Source organism: Podarcis vaucheri (genome assembly GCF_965113315.1).
Source record: "Podarcis vaucheri genome assembly, chromosome: 14".
Classification (NCBI taxonomy): domain Eukaryota; kingdom Metazoa; phylum Chordata; class Lepidosauria; order Squamata; family Lacertidae; genus Podarcis; species Podarcis vaucheri.
The window spans coordinates 14,871,610-14,897,646 of NC_138752.1; the positions used below are offsets into that span (position 1 = coordinate 14,871,610).

The 26,037-nt window shown below is 48.8% G+C and overlaps 1 protein-coding gene across 1 annotated transcript in view; it reads right to left on the reverse strand.

Annotated features, from left to right (window-relative positions):
• The window catches only part of LOC309518299 (NAD(P) transhydrogenase, mitochondrial-like), an 81,347-nt gene that overhangs the window by 41,339 nt on the left and 13,971 nt on the right, over positions 1 to 26,037 (reverse strand). Inside the window, exons 3-7 of the mRNA XM_082198372.1 lie at positions 22,504 to 22,733; positions 19,974 to 20,191; positions 13,484 to 13,571; positions 10,572 to 10,660; positions 8,069 to 8,256 (exon numbers count right to left, since the gene is read on the reverse strand). Coding sequence (XP_082054498.1) covers positions 8,069 to 8,256; positions 10,572 to 10,660; positions 13,484 to 13,571; positions 19,974 to 20,191; positions 22,504 to 22,733 — 813 coding nt within the window. The remainder of the gene's footprint in view (positions 1 to 8,068; positions 8,257 to 10,571; positions 10,661 to 13,483; positions 13,572 to 19,973; positions 20,192 to 22,503; positions 22,734 to 26,037) is intronic.

Consider the following 26,037-nt stretch of genomic DNA (forward strand, 5'->3'; position numbering starts at 1 on the left):
GTCAGAAGGAAAACAAATTGGTATTGATCTCTATATATTAGTGACTTTGTATAAATGTAACCTTTTTATACGTATGTAACTATGTATTTTTGTAAAAAAATTGTTTAAGTTGTCTGTTGTTGTTTCGTTTTTCTGTACACCACTGAAATATATTTTTAATAAATGAAGCGGTATAGAAATTAAATAATCATCATCACCATCAATGTACCCTCCTCTGAGATATTTTGGTTGAGGGCAGGCTGAAACAAATGAATAATGATAATAATAAAACAGGCATCATTTTTATTGTAAGGCCGAATACTGAAATATTAGGTGCAGGAATTTGGGACCTCTTCTATCGTTTTACCTAAGGCTTTGAAATGTCTTTTTCTGCTTCCTCTTTCCTCAGTGCCTCTTGTCCCTGTTGTCAGTTACCTGGGATAAATTACCTGGGTACCATGTACAGTGGTACCTTGGTTCTCAAACACCTTGGTACTCAAACAACCTGGAACCCAAACACTGCAAACCTGGAAGGAAGTGTTCTGGTTTGCAAACCTTTTTCGGAAGCCGAACGTGCTCCATTTTGAGTGTTACGCTCCTGATTTGAGGTGCCACACTTCCGTTTTGAGTGTTATGCTGAGATCTGTCTGTTTTTGCTATTTATTTTGTGTTTTTGTTTTCGCAGCTCTTTCTTTCGTGACTGTGCGGAACCGAGTTCAGCTACTGATTGATTGATTGATTGCGTGACTGCAATACATTGTTTATTGCTTTCATTTTATGGACCAATGGTCTCGTTAGATAGTAAAAATTCATGTTAAATTGCTGTTTTAGGGTTTTTTTTAAAATTCCGTGTCAGGGGTTCAGGAGCAGAGGCGAGGGCAAGGGAGGAAACAGAGAGCGAGGGGGAGGAGGCAGAAGAAAAGATGAGTGATGACGACGACCCGAGATCTCCGAGTCTTTCCAGTGAATCAGAAGATTCACAAAAAGGAGCACCAGTGGCCAGGGCAAGGGGGGAGACTAGGGGGACACCCCAGGAAGATAGAGCCAGAGGGGACTCAGAGGGGAGCAGTTGGAAATCGGGACCAGCGTCACCGCCAGAGAGCAGGGAAGAGGAAGGGCGCCAGGGATCAAGCGCTGGCAGCTCACAACAGGAGGGAGGGCACGAGTCAGGAGTGGCCACACCTCCATCGGGGAGCGAAGAGACGGTTAGACGGAAAGTGGAAGGTTGGGCGCGCGCGCCAAGTTCAAATGCACAGGAAGGTGGCGCAGTAGGCAGCCCGGAAAGGGAGCCAGGTCCTAAAGCCCGGCGCAAGGAGACAGAAGGGTCCGGGGGGTCAGCGTCAGAAGAATCCCGGAAGGAAGAGACCCCGGGGGGCAGAGGGACCCAGAGGAGAACTGTCAGGCGGAAAAGGTGGAGCAGGGCTAGGATATTAAGTTGGTGCACAAGGGGCGGAGACTCAGACGGAGCTTCGCCGATCTAAGCATAAGACGTAGCGTTGCACGCAGCAGCTTGAGGATGCAGACTGTAACTCAATAAAGACTTTTATTTAATGATCGCTGGCTAGCGTGATCCTCTGTGAGCTAGGACCTGGAAGCAACCGTGACAGTAAGCTCCGTCTCATCAAATTGTGGGCATCCACGGCCTCGCGGAGAGGAGAGAAAGCGGGTGCCTACAAGCGAGCTCACGAACGGCAGACAATATGACGGCCGAACAGCAAATAGCGGAACTGAGAGAAGCAGTGTCACGACTGAATGCCGAGGCGCTGGCATCCAGGAAGAGAGAGGAGGACGCAGCTGCCGCCTACAGGGATCTCCAGGTCAGGTTGGACGTGCTTACGAAGCAAGGGCAACAGACACCCAAACCAGAGGGGATTGGGTTGGGGAGACGCACAGGCGGTCTGATCTCTCACTTCGATGGGAATTTGCAACAGTACCCCAACTTTAGAGCAGACGTAATGTGTGCACTGCAACTGCTGCACAAAGACTTTAGAGATGAACAAGAGAAAGTGGGGTTCATCATGTCCCATTTGCATGGGGACGCTAAAGCATGGCTGCGCAATTTGTGGAGAGATAAGAATCCTGCGCTCCAAAATGCGGACGCCTTTATCAAAGCGATGGATGGGTGTTTTTTATCAAGCATTGACGTGGATCTTGCCCGGAAGGAGGTGCATGGACTAAGGCAAGGGAGGGCCAGCGTTAGGCAGTACTATGCCCGCTTTTTCGCTTTGGTCAGTGCCCTGGAATGGGACAGAGATTCGGCCCCTGTCAGAGACCTTTTTTGGGAGGGCTTGCACAGCTCGGTTAAAGATGAGATTGCGAGGGGGGAGAGACCCCGGACCACGCAGGAGATCGTTCAGAGGGCGCTGGCGGTGGGGGTGCGGCTGGAAGAACGTCCGTGGAGCAGGGAAGAAGGGCGCAGCGGGCGCGAACCAGCCAGGGGCTCCTCCTTCCTTCCCAGAGAAGCAGCGCGTGCGCAATCCACGCCTCCAACAGGGGGAGGGGTGGAACCGATGGAGGTTGGGAGTGCAAGGGCTCAGTCAGCAGCCAGAGCCCTAGCACCGGCAGCAGTGAAAGCGAAGCCTCCTAGAGGGAACAGGAAGTGTTATATCTGCGAGGATCCAGGGCATATGGCGAAAGAGTGTCCCCGGAGGCTCCACAAGCACACTGCAGCTTCAGCAATGGTGACTGCAGCAACGCAGCAAGGAGAACCACAGCAGGGAAACGACGATGTCTGGCTGGAGGAAGAGGCACTGGGGCCCAGCCAGACGTGTCAGTGAAGCAGTCCCCAGGGATTTTACCGCCCATGGACCCCCTCCCGCCCAAGCCAGTAGTGAGGCTCACCGCATCGCTCCAGCTACCCAATGGAATCACCATGGACGTGCCAATCACCGTCGACTCGGGAAGCAATGCAGACTTCATAGGGCAGGACTTTGTCGACCGGCACGCTATACAGTTGCTGCCTGCCACGCTGCCCCTGCAGGTTGTCACGGTGGATGGCAGGGAGCTGCTAGGGGGGCAAGTGGTGAAGCAGACGCCACCTATGGTGCTGCGGCTTGGAAATCACAGGGAAATCATCAGCTTCAACGTCACTCAACTGTCGGACATGCCTATTGTATTGGGCATGAGTTGGCTGGACAAGCACAGCCCAACGCTGGCTTGGTACCAGAGGCAGCTGACCTTCGGCTCTTCCTTTTGTGCTGAACACTGCATCATGCCCCGGCAGGAAGGGGAGCAAGAGGAGTCACAGCTGCTGCTAGGCACGCTGCAAGCGATTCCCCACAAGTACGCAGAATTTTTGGAGGTTTTCTGTGAGAAGGAGGCAGACAGGCTACCCCCCCCACAGACCATATGACTGCAAAATTGACCTGCTGCCAGGGGCGGCGCTGCCTAAAGGGAAGCTGTATTCCATGTCTGAGGACGAACTGCAGGAACTCAAAGAGTTCATAGATCATAATTTGGAGCGCGGTTTCATCCGGGAGTCCAAGGCAGCGGGGGGCAGTCCTGTATTCTTTGTTAAGAAGCGGGACACGCCCCAAAAAAGGCTGGTCGTGGACTATCGCATCTTAAACAGTGTGACCAAGCCATCGGACTTCCCCATGCCCCGAATCGACGACCTCCTCGCAAAGGTACGGAAGGGCAGAGTGTTCACCAAGTTAGACCTGCGGGGGGCGTACAACCTCATTCGCATGCGGGAGGGAGATGAGTGGAAGACAGCCATGTTCACGCCACTGGGCACCTACGAGTATAGAGTTATGCCTTTTGGATTGCAAAATGGCTCCCACGTTTTTCAAGCGTTCGTGCATCACGTGTTGGCGGGGCTACTCTACAAGACGTGCGTCTGTTTCTTAGATGACATCCTGATCTTTTCGGAATCGCAGCAGGAGCATGACAGACACGTCAAGGAAGTGCTGACCAGGCTGCAGCAGCATAGGCTCTACGCCAAGCTGGAGAAGTGCCAGTTCGACGTGACGGAGGTGGATTTTCTGGGCTACAAGTTGTCTGACAAGGGGCTCGCCATGGACAGCGCCAAGGTTCGAGCGGTGTTGGATTGGAAAAGCCCGCGCAACCGGAAGGAGGTCCAACGATTTGTCGGCTTCGCGAATTTCTATCGCAAGTTCATCAAAGGCTTCGCTATGCAGACAGCGGCCATCACGGACACGCTTAGCTCCAAGAAAAAGAAGTTCATCTGGACGGAGCAGGCGGAGCGGTCCTTTCAGGCACTCAAACGTCTCTTCGCGTCGGAAGAGCAGCTGCTGCATGTCGACCCCAGCAGGCCGATGAGGGTCGAGACAGACGCCTCGGACAGAGCCGTGGGAGCAGTCCTGCTGCAGAGAGACCCGCAGGGGGTTTGGCGGCCGGGGGCGTTTTACTCCAGGAAGCTCAGCAAGTCCGAACAGAACTACACCATCTGCGACAGGGAGTTGCTGGCCATTCATGCAGCGTTCAAAGCGTGGAGGCACTTCCTGATCGGCGCCAAGCACACGGTGCAGGTCTGCACGGACCACAAGAATCTGGAGCACTGGCGCACGGCACAGTTCCTGAACCAGAGGCAGATACGTTGGGCTGAGTTCTTTGCGAACTTCGACTTCCGCATAGAGTATGTCCCGGGGGACACCAACATCATGGCGGACGCGCTCTCCCGTAAGCCTCAGTATCTGGAGGACGCCACGCCAGCGGCCGCCATGCACATCTTCGCACCAACAGTGTGGGCGTGCGCTGCGGCGACAGTGGACCTGGAGGCGGTGCGACGAGCGTTGCAGAATGACTCCTTCGCGCAAGCAAAGATGGCAGAGATGCAAAGGGGCACGGCAGCGACCGACGGGTTCCAGCTGAGAGATGGATTGCTCATCCGTAAAGGGGCCATCTACGTGCCGGGAGACGAACTTCGCGCCAAGGTACTGCATCAGCTGCACGATGCGCCCACTGCCGGGCATTTTGGCAAGGAGAAGACGGTGGAATTAGTCACCAGGGATTTCTGGTGGCCCGGAATGAGAGGGGAGGTCGCGGACTACGTGGCGAGGTGCGACACCTGCCAGAGGGCCAAACCAGTGCACAGACCGCCGGCCGGACTGTTGGAACCGCTGCAAACTCCGGTCGAACCATGGGAGAGAGTCGCCCTGGACTTCGTCACGGATCTGCCCAGCTCGAGGGGCAAGACGGCCGTGCTGGTGGTGGTGGACTTGTTCTCCAAGATGGCACATTTCATCCCGTGTGCGAAGGTGGCCACGGCGGAACAAACCGCCAAACTGTTCATAGACCACGTGTTCAAGGTTCACGGTCTGCCACGGTCTATTCTGTCCGACCGCGGGCGGCAGTTCATCTCGAATTTCTGGCAGAAGCTGATGGGCTTCCTAAACGTCAAGATCAACCTGGCGTCGGCGAGACACCCGCAGACCAACGGGCAAGCGGAGCGGGTCAATGCCATCATGCAGCAGTACCTGAGATGCTATGCGAATCAACAGCCTGCGACGTGGGTGGATTACCTGCCGCTCGCCGAGTTCGCCTACAACAACACGAAGCACGTGTCCACGGGGGTCACGCCGTTCTTCGCCAACAACGGGAGGCACCCCAGAACCTTCCCGGGACTGGAAAGAATGGTGGAGGGGGAGCCGCAGACAGCAGATGCGTTCGCGTCGGAGTTGCAGGAGGTCCACGATCAGCTGCGGCGGCACCTGGAGCTGGCCAAACACGCATACAAGGTGCAGGCAGACAAACACAGAAGGGTTGGTGAAGAGATCCGTGTGGGAGACTGGGTCTGGTTAGCAGCCCACGCAGTGCCGGCCAGGTCGTTGGCCAAGAAGAAACTAGGGCATAAGCAACTGGGGCCCTACCAAGTCGAAGAGCAGGTCAACCCGGTGGCTTTCAGGCTGGCGCTTCCGGAGGGTTCCAGAATGCATCCGGTGTTCCACAGATCCCTACAAGGCACCGCACAGGTTTCAGGAACCAGGAACGGCGCCGAGTCCGCTCCGAGAGGGAACCGGGCAACGGGGAGTGGCACAGGAGGTGCGCATCAACGAAGTCACGGAGATTTTGGACTCCAGATGGGGGGAAGAGGGGGTAGAATACCTTCTCGCTAAGGAGGGCACCCCGGCCAGTGCCAACAGCTGGGTGCCGGGCTACGCTTTAGACGAACCTCTGCTCAAGGAAGAGTTTCATGCCCTCTTCCCACATAGGCCAATGCCAGGGGACTTTTTCGACGACTGGCTTTTCACGCCCACGCTTTCAGCCAGCACGTTCCGGGGGTTCGACTCGGATGAGGAACCGACACGAGACGCCAGTTCCCCGGAGGGGTCGCCCTCGGGATCTGCTTCAGAACCCTCGTATTGGTGGGATGATCGACCAGAGGAGCAGTGGCGCAGAAAGTGGCTGGAGGGTCCAGGACGAGCAACGTCTCCAGAAGGAAGCGAGGGAGAGACGGACATGGACGTTTTCGGGGACGACCAGGGTTTCGAGCACGGCGGCACAGAGATGGAAGCAGAGGTGACCGTCGTCGACGAGAGCAGGGAGGAAGAACCGGAAGACTTCAGATGGAGGCCCGCCACGGGAAGCGAACTGTACCCGACATTCGTCCCCTTGACACAGCAGCACCCAGCTCCCGCACCGGAAGAAGGGGAGGGGGGAAGAGGGGGCTTCGAGGGGGGGATGGATGTCAGGGGTTCAGGAGCAGAGGCGAGGGCAAGGGAGGAAACAGAGAGCGAGGGGGAGGAGGCAGAAGAAAAGATGAGTGATGACGACGACCCGAGATCTCCGAGTCTTTCCAGTGAATCAGAAGATTCACAAAAAGGAGCACCAGTGGCCAGGGCAAGGGGGGAGACTAGGGGGACACCCCAGGAAGATAGAGCCAGAGGGGACTCAGAGGGGAGCAGTTGGAAATCGGGACCAGCATCACCGCCAGAGAGCAGGGAAGAGGAAGGGCGCCAGGGATCAAGCGCTGGCAGCTCACAACAGGAGGGAGGGCACGAGTCAGGAGTGGCCACACCTCCATCGGGGAGCGAAGAGACGGTTAGACGGAAAGTGGAAGGTTGGGCGCGCGCGCCAAGTTCAAATGCACAGGAAGGTGGCGCAGTAGGCAGCCCGGAAAGGGAGCCAGGTCCTAAAGCCCGGCGCAAGGAGACAGAAGGGTCCGGGGGGTCAGCGTCAGAAGAATCCCGGAAGGAAGAGACCCCGGGGGGCAGAGGGACCCAGAGGAGAACTGTCAGGCGGAAAAGGTGGAGCAGGGCTAGGATATTAAGTTGGTGCACAAGGGGCGGAGACTCAGACGGAGCTTCGCCGATCTAAGCATAAGACGTAGCGTTGCACGCAGCAGCTTGAGGATGCAGACTGTAACTCAATAAAGACTTTTATTTAATGATCGCTGGCTAGCGTGATCCTCTGTGAGCTAGGATCTGGAAGCAACCCTGACAGTCCGGAACGGGTTAATCCATTTTGCATTACAGTACTTTCTTTCTTTCTTTCTTTCTTTCTCTTTCTTTCTTTCTTTTTTAATAAATGAATTTTATTAGTATTTTCCACACAACAATACACAACACACAAAAATCAACATTCGAAAACTAAAAAAGACAACAAAAACAAAACAAAAAATTGCATTACTTTCTGTGGGAAAGCGTGCCTTGGTTTTGGAACGCTTTGGTTTTGGAACGGACTTCCGGAACGGATTAAGTTTGAGAACCAAGGTACCACTGTAATACAAAAACACCCAAGTTCTTCACACATAATCTGATGGAGTGGTAGCTATCTTGTATCACATGCCCACCCATCAAGTACGATGCAATTCACAAAGAATTCAGAGGAGGAATGTTTGGCATAGGAAGCTGTCTTATCTTGAGTCAGACCACTGGTCCATCTAGCTCAATATTGTCTGCACTGATTGACTGTGGCCCTTCAGGGTTTCAGGCAAGGAGTCCTTCTCAGTCCCCCATGGAGATGCAAAGGGTTGGACCAGGGGCCTTCAGCATGCAAACTGGGAAGCTCTACAACGTAGCTACAGCCCCTCCTCTTGGCTGCCTCCTTGGTGACAGGCTCTGCAGGCTCCTAATTAGGAGCACACTCTGCCAAGGGCATCTGGAATCGTTATAAAGTTGTACAGTACCTGGAATAAGGGCAGTGCTAATAACAATGTCCACCTCTTTGCACTGTTTGGCAAATAAGGCCAATTCCGCCTCGATAAATTCCTTGGACATCTCTTTCGCATACCCTCCGACGCCTTCTCCCGCTTCAGCAATGCTCACTTCTAACGTTTCCGCGCCAAGAGATTTGAACTGCTCCAGAGCTGGAGGCCTGCAGGCAAAGTGGGGAGAATTTCACAGGTACTGCAGAGTCAGATATTTTCCAAGCCACAGGTAAAAAGGTAAAGGGACCCCTGACCATTAGGTCCAGTCGTGGCCGACTCTGGGGTTGCAGCGCTCATCTCGCTTTATTGGCCGAGGGAGCCGGCGTACAGCTTCCAGGTCATGTAGCCGGCATGACTAAGCCACTTCTGGCGAACCAGAGCAGCGCACGGAAATGCCGTTTACCTTCCCGCCGGAGTGGTACCTATTTATCTACTTGCACTCTGACGTGCTTTCGAACTGCTAGGTTGGCAGGAGCAGGGACTGAACAACAGGAGCTGACCCCATTGTGGGGATTTGAACCGCCAACCTTCTGATCAGCAAGTTCTAGGCTCTGTGGTTTAACCCACAGCGCCAGCCGCATCCCAAAGCCACAGGTAGCTAACCTAATATACACTAAAAACAGGTAGCTGTCCATGCCAATGCAGAGTGTCCTTCAAGGAAGAACTCCAAAGTCCATATTTGGACAATACCAACCAAATGTGGTAAGCTGACAAGTTCTCTAGAACTCACACCCAGGGCCGTCTTAAGCATATCTGGCGTCATGGTGCAAAGATGCCTCCGGCGCCCCACTCCCCAATCCCCGAAGTTGTCCAAGCCTCTGCAGGGATCGCTCTCCTCCCGCGGAGGCTTGGGAAGGAAGCTGCATGCCCCCCAGCCATATGGTTGATGGGGCACAGCTGGCAGGCTTGCAGGAGGGAAAGGTGTGCTGGTCCCATGGGTCACCCGAGAGGCAAGGTCCAAGTCCGGTCCGTGGTCAAAGGTGCAACGTGGAGGCAGTCTGTAGTAGCTGAAGCTGGGTGCAGGGCAGGGAGTCGGGTGAAGTCAGGAACAGGCAAGCAAGCAGGGAGCCAGCGCGGGTCAGGAGCTCAGGCAGGAAAGCAGGACAGGGCTCAGGCAGGAACTAGCAACCAACAATGTTGCTCCTGCAACTTGGGACTGGGGCTGGCCGGCTTTCATCTGCCCCAAGGCATAGGGCGGCCTCAATCCTCTGGTGACTCGCCTCTCCTGGCCTGGAGGCGAGCACTCCTCCTGCTGGAACTTAGTTCCCTCCGCCTCTCTGCCTTGAGCCTCTGCAGCTCAGGAGAGGCTGGAGGGTTACCGGACCCAGAGGCAACTTCAGCCTCCCCTGACGGGGCTGAGAGTGGAGCACCTGCAGGCAATGGGTCCTCCATCACCTCAGGAGCCAGAGCAGACTCAGCTGATGCCTGCACCTGAGGACCCAGCACAGGTGAGGACCCTTCAGGCTCAAGCCCCAGCCCCGGCTCAGCTGGTTCTGGAGGCGGGAACTCCTGTGCAGGCTGGGATCCCTCAGGTTCAGCAACCAAATCCGAATCCCAGGCCATCACAGAAAGGGGAGGCCGCCGGCAAAGCCGTGCAGCTCCCCCACTCACTGGGGCGCCCCCGAGAGGCGGACGCCCTGAACCAACGCACCAGTAAACCCACTGGGAAAGAGGGCTCTGCTCACACCCTGCTTTGTGTAACATCTTGCCAGATGAAGAGTTCTGGAAGATCTCAAAAGCTTGCCACATTTTTGCAGCCCAAACGTGGATTTCAGAGTTTCATCTTTGCTTTTTATTAAATCAAGCTCAGTTACTGGTTTATTTGCAAAGAGATGTAGGTACACTGGCAAGACCATAGGCTGCAAGCAGGAAAGGAATATGTGCACACTGTAAGCAATCTTTAAAGACCCTGTGTTTCTGTAAGAATCACAACAGCTTACGGTCTGAGGATTTGAGTTGCTATAACACCGGTCCTGAAAGACCTACATTGGCTCCCAGTACGTTTCTGAGCACAATTCAAAGTGTTGGTGCTGACCTTTAAAGCCCTAAACAGCCTCAGCCGAGTAGACCTAAAGGAGTGTCTCCACCACCATCGTTCAGCCCGGACACTGAGGTCCAGTGCCGAGGGCCTTCTGGTGATTCCCTCGCTGCGAGAAGCCAAGTTAAAGGGAACCAGGCAGAGGGCCTTCTCGGTAGTGGCACCTGCCCTGTGGAACACCCTCCCACCAGATGTTAAGGCAATAAGCAACTATCTGACTTTTAGAAGACATCTGAAGGCAGCCCTTTTTAGGGACGTTTTCAATGTCTGATGTTTTATTGTGTTTTTAATATTCTGTTGAGAGCTGTCCAGAGTGGCTGGGGAAACCCAGCCAGATGGGCGGCATATAAATAGCAATTATTATTAATTATTTATTATTATTATTATTATTATTATTATTATTATTATTATTATTATTATTATTATTATTTACTATTACTATACCTGGTATCAAATCCCCTAACAATGGCTCCCATGGATTTAGCTGCTCCGGCTGCAGCTAAGCCAGCTACACCACCACCAATGATTAATATCTAGAAAGGAAAACGACAGCAATAAATAGCAACAAAGATGCACTATTGGAACAAAGCACACATCACTTAAGCAGGATAAAATGGTTTAGAATAAAGGAAGAAAGTGATGGCCCAATTCTTCCTCTATGGAATATTTGGAAATGAGACCATGAGCAAACATACTGTCTGCTTATTAGTCTCAAGCCTCACTGCAAACTTTTACAAGACAGAAAACCATGGCGTGATAACTAATCCAGGATTGGCATCAAAGTTCAGCATGGTTGGGTTAGGGTCAAGGGTCCACACTCCACAAGGGGGCCCATTGACAAGGGGCCCCCTGCAGCTGCTTCTCCTCTTCACCACTGCAACCTGCTTGTTCTCTTGCCTTTTGCTCTGGCTTAGGCAACAGTGGTGGTGCAACCATAGATGCTTGCCAGCTCGCTCATTGGCCTAGCAAGAAAGCAGGTAGGGTTGGAAGGATCTGTCAATTATGGTCCTCTCAATTTCTCGTTAAATTGAGCTATCCACATTTCTGCAGCGATTTGTAATTTTTTATTTTCAAATCCTCATGAAAATTCATCAAGGGAACACCTCAAACAGGAAATTTGTAGGATACAAACTCCTATAAAATTTATTAGATATGCAATCATGAACGAAAGTCAAGAAATCAGTGGCTGTTAAACAAAGGAGCAAGATCAGAACTGTTGTAATTGGATTAATCAAAATTATGGAAGGAGAAAGAAATAAGAACTTTGCACCCTGAAATCTGGCACACAGGAAGTCACCTAAAATTGTTTAATTTGGTATTGGAATAATTGGCTTTTTAAATTGTATTGTAATTTGGTATTGTGATAATGTGGCTTTTATTGGATTATTGCTATTTAAAATTAATAAATAATATTATATATATATAAATAAAATTCACCAAGAGAATGCCTCCTAATAAAGACATTCTTTGTACATAGTTTTGACGAATGTAATAATAATAATAATAATAATAAATTTTATTTATATCCCGCCCTCCCCAGCCAAAGCCGGGCTCAGGGCGGCTAACAACAATCAAATAATCACACAATCTAAAATATTTCATTATAAAATTAATTAAATCAAATTGATGGCAACCAATTATGCAGAATTATGTGCAGGTTGCCAGAGGAGGGAGTCAGGCTGCGCCCTGACCAAAGGCCTGGCGGAACAACTCTGTCTTGCAGGCCCTGCGGAAAGATGTCAGGTCCCGCAGGGCCCTAGTCTCTTTTGACAGAGCATTCCACCAGTTTGGAGCTGCAGCCGAGAAGGCCCTGGCTCTAGTTGAGGCCAGCCTAACCTCTCTGAGGCCTGGGACCTTGAGGATGTTATTATTTGCAGACCGTAGGTTTCTCTGTGGGGCATACCAGGAGAGGCGGTCCCGTAGGTACGAGGGTCCTAGGCCGTATAGGGCTTTAAAGGTTAAAACCAGCACCTTAAACCTGATCCTGTACTCCACCGGGAGCCAGTGCAGCTGGTATAATACCGGATGAATGTGCTCTCGCAGCGAAGACCCCATAAGGAGTCTCGCCGCGGCATTCTGCACCCGCTGGAGTTTCTGGGTCAGTCTCAAGGGCAGCCCCACGTAGAGCGAGTTACAATAATCCAGTCTGGAGGTGACCGTCGCATGGATCACAGTGGCTAGGTCAGGACGAGAGAGATAAGGGGCCAACTGCTTAGCTTGGCGGAGATGAAAAAATGCCGCCTTTGTTATAGCTGTAATCTGCGACTCCATAGAGAGGGAGGTATCGAAGATTACACCCAAACTCTTAACGGACGGTGCTGGCACTAATTGCACCCCCGCAAGAGATGGGAGTTGCCCCCCTGATCCCATATCTTCCCGCCCCAGCCAGAGGACCTCTGTCTTCGAAGGATTTAACTTCAACCGGCTCCCACGTAACCATCCAGCCACAGCTTCCAGACATCTGGTCAGTGTGTCTGGGGCCGAGTCAGGATGGCCATCCATCAACAGATAGAGTTGGGTGTCATCAGCATACTGATGGCAACCCAGCCCAAAACTCCGGACAAGCTGGGCGAGGGGGCGCATAAAGATGTTAAAAAGCATCGGGGAGAGAATTGCACCCTGAGGCACTCCACACACCAAGGAGTGGCGTGATGACAATTCCCCCCCAAGCGCCACCCTCTGTCCCCGACCAGAGAGAAACGAGCGCAGCCATTGAAGGACTGTGCCCTGGATCCCCACGTCGGCAAGGCGGTGGTCCAGGAGTTCGTGATCGACCATGTCAAAGGCTGCTGACAGATCTAGAAGAATCAGCAGCCCTGACCCGCCTCGATCCAGCTGCCTGCGGAGATCATCTGTTAGGGCGACCAGAGCCGTCTCGGTCCCATGACCAGCGCGAATGTACCTATTTTTGCAAGCAATTCCCCCCACAATTCAATGCCTTTTTGTATGTTATTTCACCAACACGTTCATTTTGATGCACTTTCCCCCCTAATATAGGCATTATTGTCAACATTGCCTGGTTGATGAACTGCATCACAAAATTCACATGAGTGTGGGTTTCAAAGGGTGGCCATGGTTCCTTTCTCAAATTGTTTGGGGCAGTGTGAGTTTCATAGATTTGCCTTTAAATGCAAAGTGAATTGAATTGAGGTTGAGCGTTTTCAGGTTGCGTCCCGCAGCGACCAAGAAGTACCGGAAAGGGTTACTTCTGGGCAAAATGACGTCACACACATGCGCAGAAGCAGTGAATTGTGACCCGCAAACACGCAGACGCGGGTCGCGTTCTGCTCAGGTTGTGAACGGGGCTCCGGAACGGATCCCGTTCGCAACCAGAGATACCACTGTACTGTTCGCACCTTTGCCGGGGGAACTTTTCCAGCTGCAGTAATTTGCCCGGTAAAAAATCTTCCAAAATGATTGGCTGCCAGGACTACAGCCTTGTACCTAGAGAGAGAGAAAGCAAGAGAGAGAGAGAGAGTGAGAGAGAAGAAAGAAAATGGTGAAAATATTTCTTGGCTCTTCAGTAGGCTTTGTGAATAAATTGCAACAGACTTAACAAATATACAGAAAGCAACCAAAAGGAGAATTAATAAAAGCCACCCAAGAAAACAAACAACTGCTCGAGAGCATCTCCAAGATATAAATTGTCTAAGTGAAAAAATACATTTGACTGTCATAACAAATTATATCAGTGCTGGTTACATGCTTTCAAGTGCCCAACAAAGGAATATTGCTGTGGAGGGAACCATGAATACTTTGGGAGAGGCACCTGGTGGAGAGTGAAATGTTTTATTATCACCCCATATCAGGGCCGGATTTAGGTTTGATGAGGCCCTAAGCTACTGAAGGTAATGGGGCCCTTTATATGTCCATCTGTCCATTGTCAACAACAAATTACTGCTGTTTTTTGTGTTGAATATACGCTATATGGTAATTTATACCTCAGGTCTGTACCTCGGGTTACAGATGCTTCAGGTTACAGACACTTCAAGTTACAGACTCCGCTAACCCAGAAATAGTACCTCAGGTTAAGAACTTTGCTTCAGGATGAGAACAGAAATCACGCAATGGCAGCACGGCAGCAGCGGGAGGCCCCATTAGCTAAAGTGGTACCATAGGTTAAGAACAGTTTCAGGTTAAGAACGGACCTCCAGAACAAATTAAGTTCTTAACTCGAGGTACCACTGTACAGTAAATGAACAAAAGTACAAAGATTCACGAAATGTTTAGGGGTATGCGTACCCCTGCATCCCCCCCAGAAAAAAAGCAATGGGCATGTCTAAGGTTCATTAGGGGTGCATAACTTCCAAAGAATTGGAGCTATTCTGGGTTCACTCTAGTTCTCTGAAGAAGAAAACAAGAGGTTTAGATTATTTCTTTCTTTTTAAAGCAATGGGGTTTTGTTTTGTTTTTGCAGGGCGGGGGTTCATTTTGAAAGCATGTTAAGGAAATCCACATCCGTGGATGCTACCCAACCTAATGCTTCCAACATAAACGTTCCTTGGAAAGTCGCAGCAATGTTTGCCTTATTTTTCACTTCACGCAGGGTTTACATTATCGCTGATTAACAAGGGAATCCCTCTGTTGTATATGTAAAGAGGAATAATTGCATCCATGCCTGCATTCACTCTGCCTACAAGATGATCCAACAGGAGGTCGACTCACAGGCAGCTGTCAGAGCACACAGGGACCCCTCGAAATCATTGTGCATACTCAATCTCCCTTGGTTGTGTGCTAGCTCCATTGACCCCAAATTAGGATTGTTGGGCTAGTGAGATGCTAGCAGGGACGCCTGCATGCTTTATGCCATACAACACCAAAGCCGTTTTGCAGGTCAAAGGAGCTACTGGCATGATCTCACCTGCACTGTGGTGCTACCACTGAAGATTGAAGGAGGATGGAATAGATAAAGAGGACTCCAGTACACAAATGTTGATGTGTCAATACATCTGTATTTAAGGAAGAGGTGCAGAATTGACTCTGTCCAGCAGGCCGCCATCTTTAGTTATGTCAATAGCAGCGAAAGGGATGCTTGAGCAGCCTCAGGACTGCAGGGCTTGGGAAGGGAAACTTAACGCTTTCTCTCTCATTTCACCCCTCAGAAGCTACCAGTTGCGTTTCAAGCATCCCATTGATGCTAAGAGGAGTTTTCCTTGAAATGCAATTCATTTCTTCGGATAGACTATTTTGCAGGGGACTACATCCGTGTTAAGTTCTTATTTAAGATACAGTGGTACCTCAGGTTACATACACTTCAAGTTACATACGCTTCAGGTTTTACAGACTCCACTAACCCAGAAATATTACCTCGGGTTAAGAACTTTGCTTCAGGATGAGAACAGAAATCGTGCGGCAGTGGCGCAGCGGCAGCAGCAGGAGGCCCCACTAGATAAAGTGGTGCTTCAGGTTAAGAACAGTTTCAGGTTAAGAACAGACCTCCAGAACGAATTAAGTATTTAACCCGAGCTATCACTGTATCGGGTTATTCATTTTGTAAGACCAGAGCAAGAGGCTGTTTGTTGATGAACAGGTTAACATACAACTGGACAGGAAAATGAAAGCAACCACTAGGAAAAGCTAAACGAGTCTTAGCTCCAGCCCATAATAACTTTGGGGAGAGCCTTCTCAGTGGCAACTCCCAGACTTTAGAATTTCCTCCCCAGAAAGCTAGACTGGCTCTCTCCTTTCTTGTTCCGACAGGCGTTTGGGAACTGACTGCTTTTAACAAAAGGGCTGGTGCCACACTGTTTTCATTGTAATTATTGGTATGCTTTTAATATATGTTCTATATGTATATTGTTTTAATTCTGTCAGTGTTTGATTGTTTTTAATTATTGTATTGTTTTTCCCCGTTTTTTCTCTGCAGTTCTTCTTTTTATCTGTAAGTTTCCTTGAATCCCATCAGGGAAAAGGGTGGGTATTAATAAATATATCATAATAACAGCAATAATAACTGGCCACAGTGTATAACTCTTATCATTACCCATTACTACAGTCAGGAAGAGAAGGAGTTAACCTTTTCCTCTCCTCTTCTCAGATTCTGAGGCTACAGAGGCTTTTCTTTGGGCAGCTATTTGCACGACAAAAACCATGCAGGTTATTGGCATTCACACGATTCCTGTCACGTCTAGTTTGGACTCTTTTTTTGCCCTTCTTGGGTGTTTTGTGCAAAGGAGGACAGCATGCAGCCCTGTTCAAGCAATCTTTGGGCTTGGCAAATGGCAAAAGTTGCCATCTCATGCCAGAAAAGGAACATCAAACGAGCCGCCCCTGTGGCATGTCGAGCGCCATCATTGCTTTCCAGAAAACCATTGTATAAGCAATACATTGAATATATCAAGGCACTGTTTTCTCAGGAGATTGCATCCAGGTAAGCAGTTCCAGAATATGCTACTGACACCTAATTTGTCTTCTAGAAGTGCTCAAAAACATAGCTGTTCTGGAACCAATTGCAGAAACAGCTGCAGCCCCAGAAATATGTGGCAACCCTTACTCTGCTATTAACACAACAAAAGCAGAGCCTGTGAAAGAACAGGCTGATAAACTTCAGCTGATAAACTTGAAAGTCAATCCAAATTGCCTCCAGATCAGATTTTACATCCAAGGTGTTTTTGAATGACCGGGTAGTAGCAGCGACTCAGTCCTAGCCACATTCATTCAGAAGCAAGTCCCATATTTCCAACTAAGTATGCTTGAGTTTGAAGCCCTTCATATCACATTGACTGTACTATGAGCCAAAACCTTTGGGGCCAGTCATTGCCATTCAGGAATAAACACATTTTGAATCAATTCACGTTTGGAACTGATTTCAAAGCTGCTGGAATTTTCTCTTTCTTTCAACCCAACAAACTGGTTTAAATGCTACACCAATTATGTACACATGCTGCATCTTGAAATGGTTCAGAATTAAAGCCACTTCATCTCATTCGGACTCATTTTGGTCAAGACACCAAGCCAGACTTGCCATTGCTGTATTCAGAGAAAACTCTTGCGTCTTTTAAGAGCCGTGCATCTGGGAGATGTTAAGTCAGGTGTAATCTCTGCAGCTACAGGGCTATTACACACTCTTTACGCTGTGGTTTAAATCTGACAACACTCTTTTTCCAGGCTGTTTTCCTAAGTTGCTTACTTGCTTCCTAAGTGCTGGCATCTAATAATATCCCACATACTTTCCTTCTGCCCAAATGAGGTGTCATAAATGGCCACTGAAGAGGCCCAAAATTATAATGTCTCCCAGAACAGAAGACAGAGAGGTTAAGTGTCATTAGTGTTCCCACACAACACACTTAATATCTCCTAGAAGATTCTAAACATCTTCTCTATATTCACATATAATAGTGAATGTTGGACCTGCAACACACAGTTGCTGTACATTCTCCCCATCTAAGACAGGAGTCCTCAAACTTTCTATCACCAGGGTCAATTTGAGAAGGCTGATCATTACTGAAGGCCCACAGTCACCAAACAGTGATCGATAGAAGCCGAGTTTGTCATAATCAACTAGCAGCTACTGACTTCACTTTCTACTGATACCTAATTCATCTTTGGAATTTGCTAAATTGTTTGCCATAGTGCGTAGCTCATATTTCCTCAAGAGATTTTTATGGAAGTAGTGTGAATCACACTCCACATTTAGGACAAAATCTGCTGAACCAGAAGCCCCAAGAAGGCCTTTTCATTTATATTTTCTGCTTCTCATGCCAACATTCCTCTCAAAATGTATTTACTCATCCCCTGTAGTTTCTTCTCCCATTATCCTTTCACATGCAACTTATGCTATATTCTCCGCTCCCAACTGCTAGTTTCTTTCAACTCACCTTCTTCCCATTACACCTCTCCTCTCTTATGTGTATTATCATCATCATCATCACCATTCTATACTATAATACTATAATATAATAATAAAACCACTGAATTAATTGACTTTTGGTTACTTTAGGCACCTCCTTCCCCTACACAGACATGTTGACTCAATTGCCATCATATTTTGTAACAAGTTCTTGTCAGGCAGTTTTGGGTTTCCTTGTTTTTTTATTTTTTAAAAAGAAACGTTATTTGTTATATATTCTTCTGTGTACCAAAGAAATCCCTTGAGTATGAGGAAACCACTTCCTTATTTTGGTGTGGTCCTGTTTTGCTTCCTAACTCAAGTGCTCAGCCACTTGAATTTGTTGTTAAAAGGAACGATGATGGTAATCCCCAGGTTGCAATTTGGAGGTCATCCCTATCCCTTTAAGGAGCCCCATTCCCGGTGCAGTTTAATCAACACTTCTGGTATCAAACTGAAACAAAGCCAGGCACACATGGTTTACAGCCACCATTGAGTTGTGGGGTAGAATGACTCCTGCTAAGTCAGTCATGGCCTACCATCCAAACATGGCTTTTTAATATACCGAAAACGGTGGTTTTCTTAGTTCTGTTTCTCTGCTTCTTCATGCTCCTCAGCCTCCTGGAGCAAACAGGGCTCTTGGTTTGCCCAGCAGCAGCTAGGAGGAAATAGTTGCAGTGGGTAGAAAAAGCAGTAGCTGCTGCAAAACTATAGTCTCATCTGTAAAGGTAAAGGGACCCCTGACCATTAGGTCCAGTCGTGACCGACTCTGGGGTTGCGGCACTCATCTCGCTTTATTGGCCGAGGGAGCCGGCGGTCAGCTTCCGGGTCATGTGGCCAGCATGACTAAGCCGCTTCTGGTGAACCAGAGCAGCACACGGAAATGCCGTTTACCTTCCCGCTGGAGTGGTACCTATTTATCTACTTGCACTCTGACGTGCTTTCAAACTGCCAGGTTGGCAGGAGCAGGGACCGAGCAATGGGAGCTCATCCCGTCAGGGGATTCGAACTGCTGACATTTTGATCAGCAAGTCCTAGGCTCTGTGGTTTAACCCACAGCGCCACCCACGTCTCTATAGTCACATCTGTACTGTACATTTAAAGCAGTATCATGCCACTTTGAGCATTCATGGCTTCCCCCAAAGACTCCTGGGAGCTGTTGTTTGTTAAGGGTGCTGAAAGCTGTGATGAGACCCTTATCCTCCTCATAGAGCTGCAATTCCCAAAGCTCCCTCGGAAGAGAGATTGACTGGTAAACCAGTCTGGAGAATTGTAGCTCTGTGAGGGCAGAACAAATGCAATGTAATAGTCTTTTGGTGCCCCAAGCTACGGGTTCTTCCTATGACAGAAGCCTCCCCCCAGAGACAGGGTTTCCCTACCTTATGATTTAGGCTGATCTAGGCTCATCTGGGGACGCGGGTGGCGCTGTGGGTTAAACCACAGAGCCTAGGACTTGCCGATCAGAAGGTCGGCGGTTCAAATCCCCGCGACGGGGTGAGCTCCCGTTGCTTGGTCCCTGCTCCTGCCAACCTAGCAGTTCGAAAGCATGAAGTGCAAGTAGATAATTAGGTACCGCTCCAGCGGGAAGGTAAACGGCATTTCCGTGAGCTGCTCTGGCTCGCCAGAAGCGGCTTAGTCATACTGGCCACATGACCCGGAAGCTGTACGCCGGCTCCCTCAGCCAATAAAGTGAGATGAGCGCTGCAACCCCAGAGTTGGCCACGACTGGACCTAATGGTCAGGGGTCCCTTTACCTTTACCAAGGCTCTTCTGAGCATGCTGACTGTCCTTCTGGCACTAAAGTCAGAGAGGCTGCAAAGATTTGTAGTGGGGCTGAGGCTGGAATTGATTAATCTGAAATGGTAGCCCTGGTCCTTCACTATTGCAAAACTGGCCGCAATTGAGAACTGTCCAAGTAGGATAAGTATAAGAAGCAATGCCATATATGACACAGCTGAACCAGAAAATTCAGCCCTACAAAAAATATCATTGGTAGAGAGAATATTGTGGATCCTCACCCTGCAATGTTGGCCATTGAACTTAAGGCATCATATCCTTGAGCGATAGTGACTCGAGGAACTTGGTCCATTGCCAAGACGGTGGCCTTGCGCTGAGCAAGTTTATCCAGCAGATCTGGGTTCTGAGCCGGATAGATGAAGCTGACAAGTGTCGCCTTCTCCTTCAGTAGGGCTGTCTCATGCACTCCCAACACTTCATTAAAGACTGGAGCTCTGACCTGAAAGAAAAGAAATGCTTTGTTTAATCCAAAATATTAATCCAAAATGTACTTCCATGTACCTAAATTAAACACCCTCCAGAACACCTTCTGGTATCTATTATGTATTCAGTGGTTTGTGTTTGTCTGAACTTGAGTCTGGACTAAGGATTCTGAGCCCTTGTGCTCTGATTCGATGCATGATATCCAATCACAGAGCATTTCAGGATTCGGGCCTCTGCCATTGGCCCTTAAACTCTGAGTTGTGATTCGCAGCTTGGAAGTTTAGACAGCCAATCATGCTGGGAGTGGCCCTGGCCTTCAGAAATGTATATAAGCAGTTGCCTTGCCCCTGTTTTCCAGTTCTGTTAGTTCAATAAAGGTTCTTGCCTCGTTGGAACCCACCTACACTTCAGTGTCTTCCAGATGTTTTGGGCTACAAGTTTCATAAGGCTCAGCCAACTCAGCTGTGCTGACTAAGATTGATGGAGTCATAGTCCAATACATCAGGAAGGAACCAAGCTGGTGAAGGCTGACTTATAGAATGCCACCTCTTCAATCAAATCCCTCCCCCAAACTCACCTTTTCCATGAAGCCTGTAACCCTTTAGTTCCTATCCCACAACAACTGAAACAAATCATATTCACCCCTTTCCATTTCTCTCCTTGTCTTCCCCTGTGCTGAAATGTAGATTGTAAGCTTCTTGGGCGAAGGCTATGTCTTTTTATACGATCTGAAGAGAAACCAGAGTATATGCTGGTCTTATGCTAGTCTGCAACCCAAATAAAGTTTGATGCTGATACTGATACACTGTCTTTTTGTTGACTTCTGCAAAGTGTCATGAAAATGTATTGGGCAAGGATGATGATGTTCAATTGCAGACCTACAGGACTTTACTCATCTCTGTTCAAGTTGAAACACTTTTGGGGTGTCCTGGTTTTTACTTTTTGAAATATGAAATATGGCAACCCACAGAGCCTAGGGCTTGCCGATCAGAAGGTCGGCGGTTCGAATCCCCGCAACAGGGTGAGCTCCTGTTGCTTGGTCCCTGCTCCTGCTAACCTAGCAGTTCGAAAGCACGTCAAAGTGCAAGTAGATAAATAGGTACCGCTCCGGGAAGGTAAACAGCGTTTCCGTGTGCTGCTCTGGTTTGCCAGAAGTGGCTTAGTCATGCTGGCCACATGACCCGGAAGCTGTACGCCGGCTCCCTCGGCCAATAAAGCGAGATGAGCACCACAACCCCAGAGTTGGTCACGACTGGACCTAATGGTCAGGGGTCCCTTTACCTTTACTAGTGAAGCAGGATTAAGGATATAGGTTATGACAATGGCTCCCAACAAAAGTGCATTGATTGTAAATGTGAATTCAGTCAAAGATGATATTTGTATGTTTCCTTCTTTACTCTTATTACACCTGCATTCTACACCCCCTCCCCACATTGATGACTTATAGCAAGCAGCTTCACGGGGTGTTAGTCCTCTAAACAGTGAGTAAACAAAGGGTGCCTTCTAGAATGTCACTGTTTCGAAGGAGAGTTTCAAGCGCATGATGAAAGTTTCTGTTTGTTCAGTGAACATTCAATTAAAGTGAATTAAAGCACACCCTAAAGTGAATTGTAGCACACCCTAGCACCACAAATCCACTTTTTAAAAAAGAAGAAGAAGAGTTTGGATTTGATATCCCGCCTTTCACTCCCCTTCAGGAGTCTCAAAGCGGCTAACATTCTCCTTTCCCTTCCTCCTCCACAACAAACACTCTGTGAGGTGAGTGAGGCTGAGAGACTGGCCCAAGGTCACCCAGCAGTTGCATGTGGAGGAGCGGAGACGCGAACCCGGTTCCCCAGATTATGAGACTACCGCTCTTAATCACTACACCACACTGGCTCTCGAGGACTTGTTATAGCTAGTGACAGGGAAATTTCAGTGTAAGATGAAGAAGTTATTAATGGGAAGCCATAACCACACTATGGGCAAATTTGTATAACCACCCTGTAAACATATCAGAAAGAATGCTCAAGAAAAACTGGACATCTATAGAAGCTGTGATATATTGCTCAGGAGGGCAGGAGAAGAGAAGAGGAAAGCAAGTCTTCAGCCACCAGTTAGGTCTATGACTCATCCAGAAAGTATAGCCAGAGACATTTTGGCAAATTAAAAAAATCCACCTGGACAGAAATTTTACCCCTGAAGAAGAGGACGTGTCCTGGAAAAAGAGGACACATGGCAACCTTAGGGTGCATTGAATAAGGTTGCCCAGGCTTGGAGATGGCTAGATGAAGCTGCCATGTCATACTCTCACAAATGTAAGTCTATACATTTCACTAGCAAACTTGCCTTTAACACAAGATCTGATCCAAACACTGTTTTCAAGTCCCCAATTTTTGCTCCAGCATCTTTGTATAGATCATCGGAGAACTTTGCTTCTTCACCAGCTCCATGTTCCACTTGCACATTAAAGCCTTGCTTCACTAAAGCTTGGACGCCAGCAGGAGAAAGAGCTACTCTCTTCTCGTTTTTGTATATTTCCTTGGGCACACCAACAATAAGATCCTTGTAGCGAATTCCTGAATAAAAGAAACATAGAAACACAACAGACATAAAAGGAAAGTTAAAGGCCCAGAATCATCATTCTTTGACCACCAACAGAAGGGCTGTTGTGCTAGTAGTGTAAGGGGCTGTTGTGTGCTAGTGAGAATAATGGTGGTGCAATAGGAAATCCAATGCAACAGATGTACTAATGGAACCAAAATGCCTACAGGAAGCCCCAAAGCAGGACACAAACACTCTCCCATCCTGCAGTTTCAAGCAAACAATATTCAGAAACACACTGCCTTAGAAGCATACTATGACACCTCAGAGGTGAGGTACCCAAAAGAGAGTCTTAATGGAGGATCTCAGTGACCAGAGAAATATCTGAGAAGATGGTAAATATCAGGGTCCGGAGTTGTTTATGAATTCAGATGTTGAAACTAGCACTTTGTACTGAGCCAGAAGCTAACTAGAAGGCAATCCAGATGTTTCAAAATAGATATGACTACTTCATACAACAGTTAAACGATGGAATCCAGTACCACAATATGAAGTAGTGTCCACTCACGTAGATGTTCCTCCAATTCGTGGAGGATAAGGCTATCAATGATTGCTGCTTACGATGGCTTTGTGTTTCTTCAAGCATCAGAAACACTAAGTCTCTGAATACCAGCTGTATGGAAGCACAAGTGAGAGAGTGCTATTGCAACCATGTTCTGCTTGTGGCCTTCATGTCAGCGTTGTCATGGCTTAAAATTTGCTGCTGTTTCTTTAATGCAGAAGGAACTGAGTCAGTGGCCTACAATGAATCGGCAAAGCCTGTATGACTCTTGCAACCTTTCACCTACATATGTCTGTACAGTGGTACCTCGGGTTAAGTACTTAATTTGTTCCGGTGATCCATTCTTAACCTGAAACTGTTCTTAACCTGAAGCACCACTTTAGCTAATGGGGCCCCCTGCTGCTGCCGCGCCGCTGGAGCACAATTTCTGTTCTCATCCTGAAGCAAAGTTCTTAACCCGAGGTACTATTTCTGGGTTAGCGGAGTCTGTAACCTGAAGCGTATGTAACCTGAAGCGTATGTAACCCGCGGTTACCACTGTATATATAGAGTGGTCATTGACTGTGTGTGTGGTGGGTTGGTTGGATGGTAGAAAGCTGGTTGCGTTTGATATGTATAAGGCTGTTGGTCGTGGTTGGAGAAGACTATTTTAAGAATAAAAGCATCATTCTGCAAAGTACTCTTTCTCAAGGACTCTTTTGTGCCAACTAGGGTCCGAGGACCAGGCAAAGGAGTCAAAGGAGGTCAGAACCTTTTCCTTTTCAAACACTGACAGGCATCTAGTTAGTCATTCAGAGAATGCTGGAATAGACAGGCCTTTGTTCTGATCCATCAGGTCACTTATGATGTCCATACTCATGCCCCCCTAGAGAAGAGGGAAATTGTGATACCTCTACACAATTTCAAGGGGGGGGGGGAGTTGTGTTTAGTGAGAAGCAGCTGTCTGTCTTACTGTCCCTCTCATACGCACAAGTGAAATGTTGCAGTTTTTCCCTGACACAATCGTTTATCTTCTCATCTGTTCCAGAATTCTTACAGCATCCTTCCTTCCCCTCCCAGGAAAACAGTTTCAGGTGGGGGCAATGTGGGTGGACAGACAAATTTGCAGAAAGCTAGGACACTGACGTTTGAAATAAAAGGAAAGCCGTGGTTCTAGGTTTGTATTTACTGTAACAAGCCCCCTCATTTCTCTGTTCTCTCTAGCGTAAGGTAAAGGTATCCCTGACTATTAGGTCCAGTCGTGGCCGACTCTGGGGTTGCGGCGCTAATCTCACTTTATTGGCCGAGGGAGCCAGTGCACAGCTTCCAGGTCATGTGGCCAGCATGACTAAGCCACTTCTGGCGAACCAGAGTAGTGCACGGAAACGCTGTTTACCTTCCCGCCAGAGCGGTACCTATTTATCTACTTGCACTTTGACGTCCTTTCAAAGTGCTAGGGGGGCAGGAGCAGGGACTGAGCAACGGGAGCTCACCCCGTTGCGGGGATTTGAACTGCCAACCTTCTGATCAGCAAGTCCTAGGCTCTGTGCTTTAACCCACAGAAGGAAAAGCTAAAAAATATCTTCCCCCTCCATTTTCTATTGCTTTCAGTAACTGTTTATTGTCCCAGTTATAGTGAAAAAACTAAGTAGATCTTTGCCTCTTCCTCCAAAGCTTTACTAATATTGAGTGGCCGACTCTGTAAGACCTCACTCACAATGAGCCTGCTTTACTCACACCAAACATTTCCACCGATGGCCCTCCATGGGGTTACATGCATATGGTGGGGTCGTGTGTGTTTGGTTAGTGACACAGAGCCACCGCCAAATGAGACATTCCGCCGCTGAAAGTTTTTGCAGTGCTCAGTTCCACAGCCAACCCACACAGTCACACGAACACTCTGGTGGATGCCAAAAGAATAACAAATTAAAGTTTAGTTTATAAAAGGCTTGGCTGGGATGCTGCTTACACAAGTTTTCATGCTGTTTACTCCGAGCGGGAAAAAAGGTGTGGGAGAGGAGGCCACAAGGAATGACGAGACAACCTTAACTCTACAAATCTAGGATTCAGACTCCTGGGAGGGGTGGTTAAATAAATAAATAAAAAGACAGTGGTGTCAAGAAGAGTTTTCCCCACCCTCACCCCCTGGTTTGAGTTAACTGCAATTATTTGTAACAGTTGTCTGCAAAGAAGTGTTGGGAGTTCCTTTGCGGACAACCACACCCAACCTTACCCTCCAACATTCCTCCAGTGAAAACAGGGACATCCTGGTCTGTTGTTGTTGTTGTTGTTGTTGTTGATGATGATGATGTTACCCCACCCATCTAATTAGGTTGCCCCAGACACTCTGAGCAGCTTCCAACTTACATAGAAATATAATAGAACATTAAATATTTTTAAAACTTCCCAATACAGGGCTGCCTGCAGATATCTTCAAAAAGTTGTATAGTTACTTATCTCGTTGACTCAGGGGGTAACATAACTCCATACCCTCCAACATTTCTCCAGCGAAAATAGGGACGTCCTACTATACCCTCCACGGGACGCGGGTGGCGCTGTGGGTTAAACCACAGAGCCTAGGACTTGCAGATCAGAAGGTCGGCGGTTCGAATCCCCGGGACGGGGTGAGCTCCCGTTGCTCGGTCCCTGCTCCTGCCAACCTAGCAGTTCGAAAGCACGCCAAAGTGCAAGTAGATAAATAGGGGGGAAGGTAAACGGCGGGAAGGTAAACGGCGTTTCCGTGCGCTGCTCTGATTCGCCAGAAGCGGCTTAGTCATGCTGGCCACATGACCCGGAAG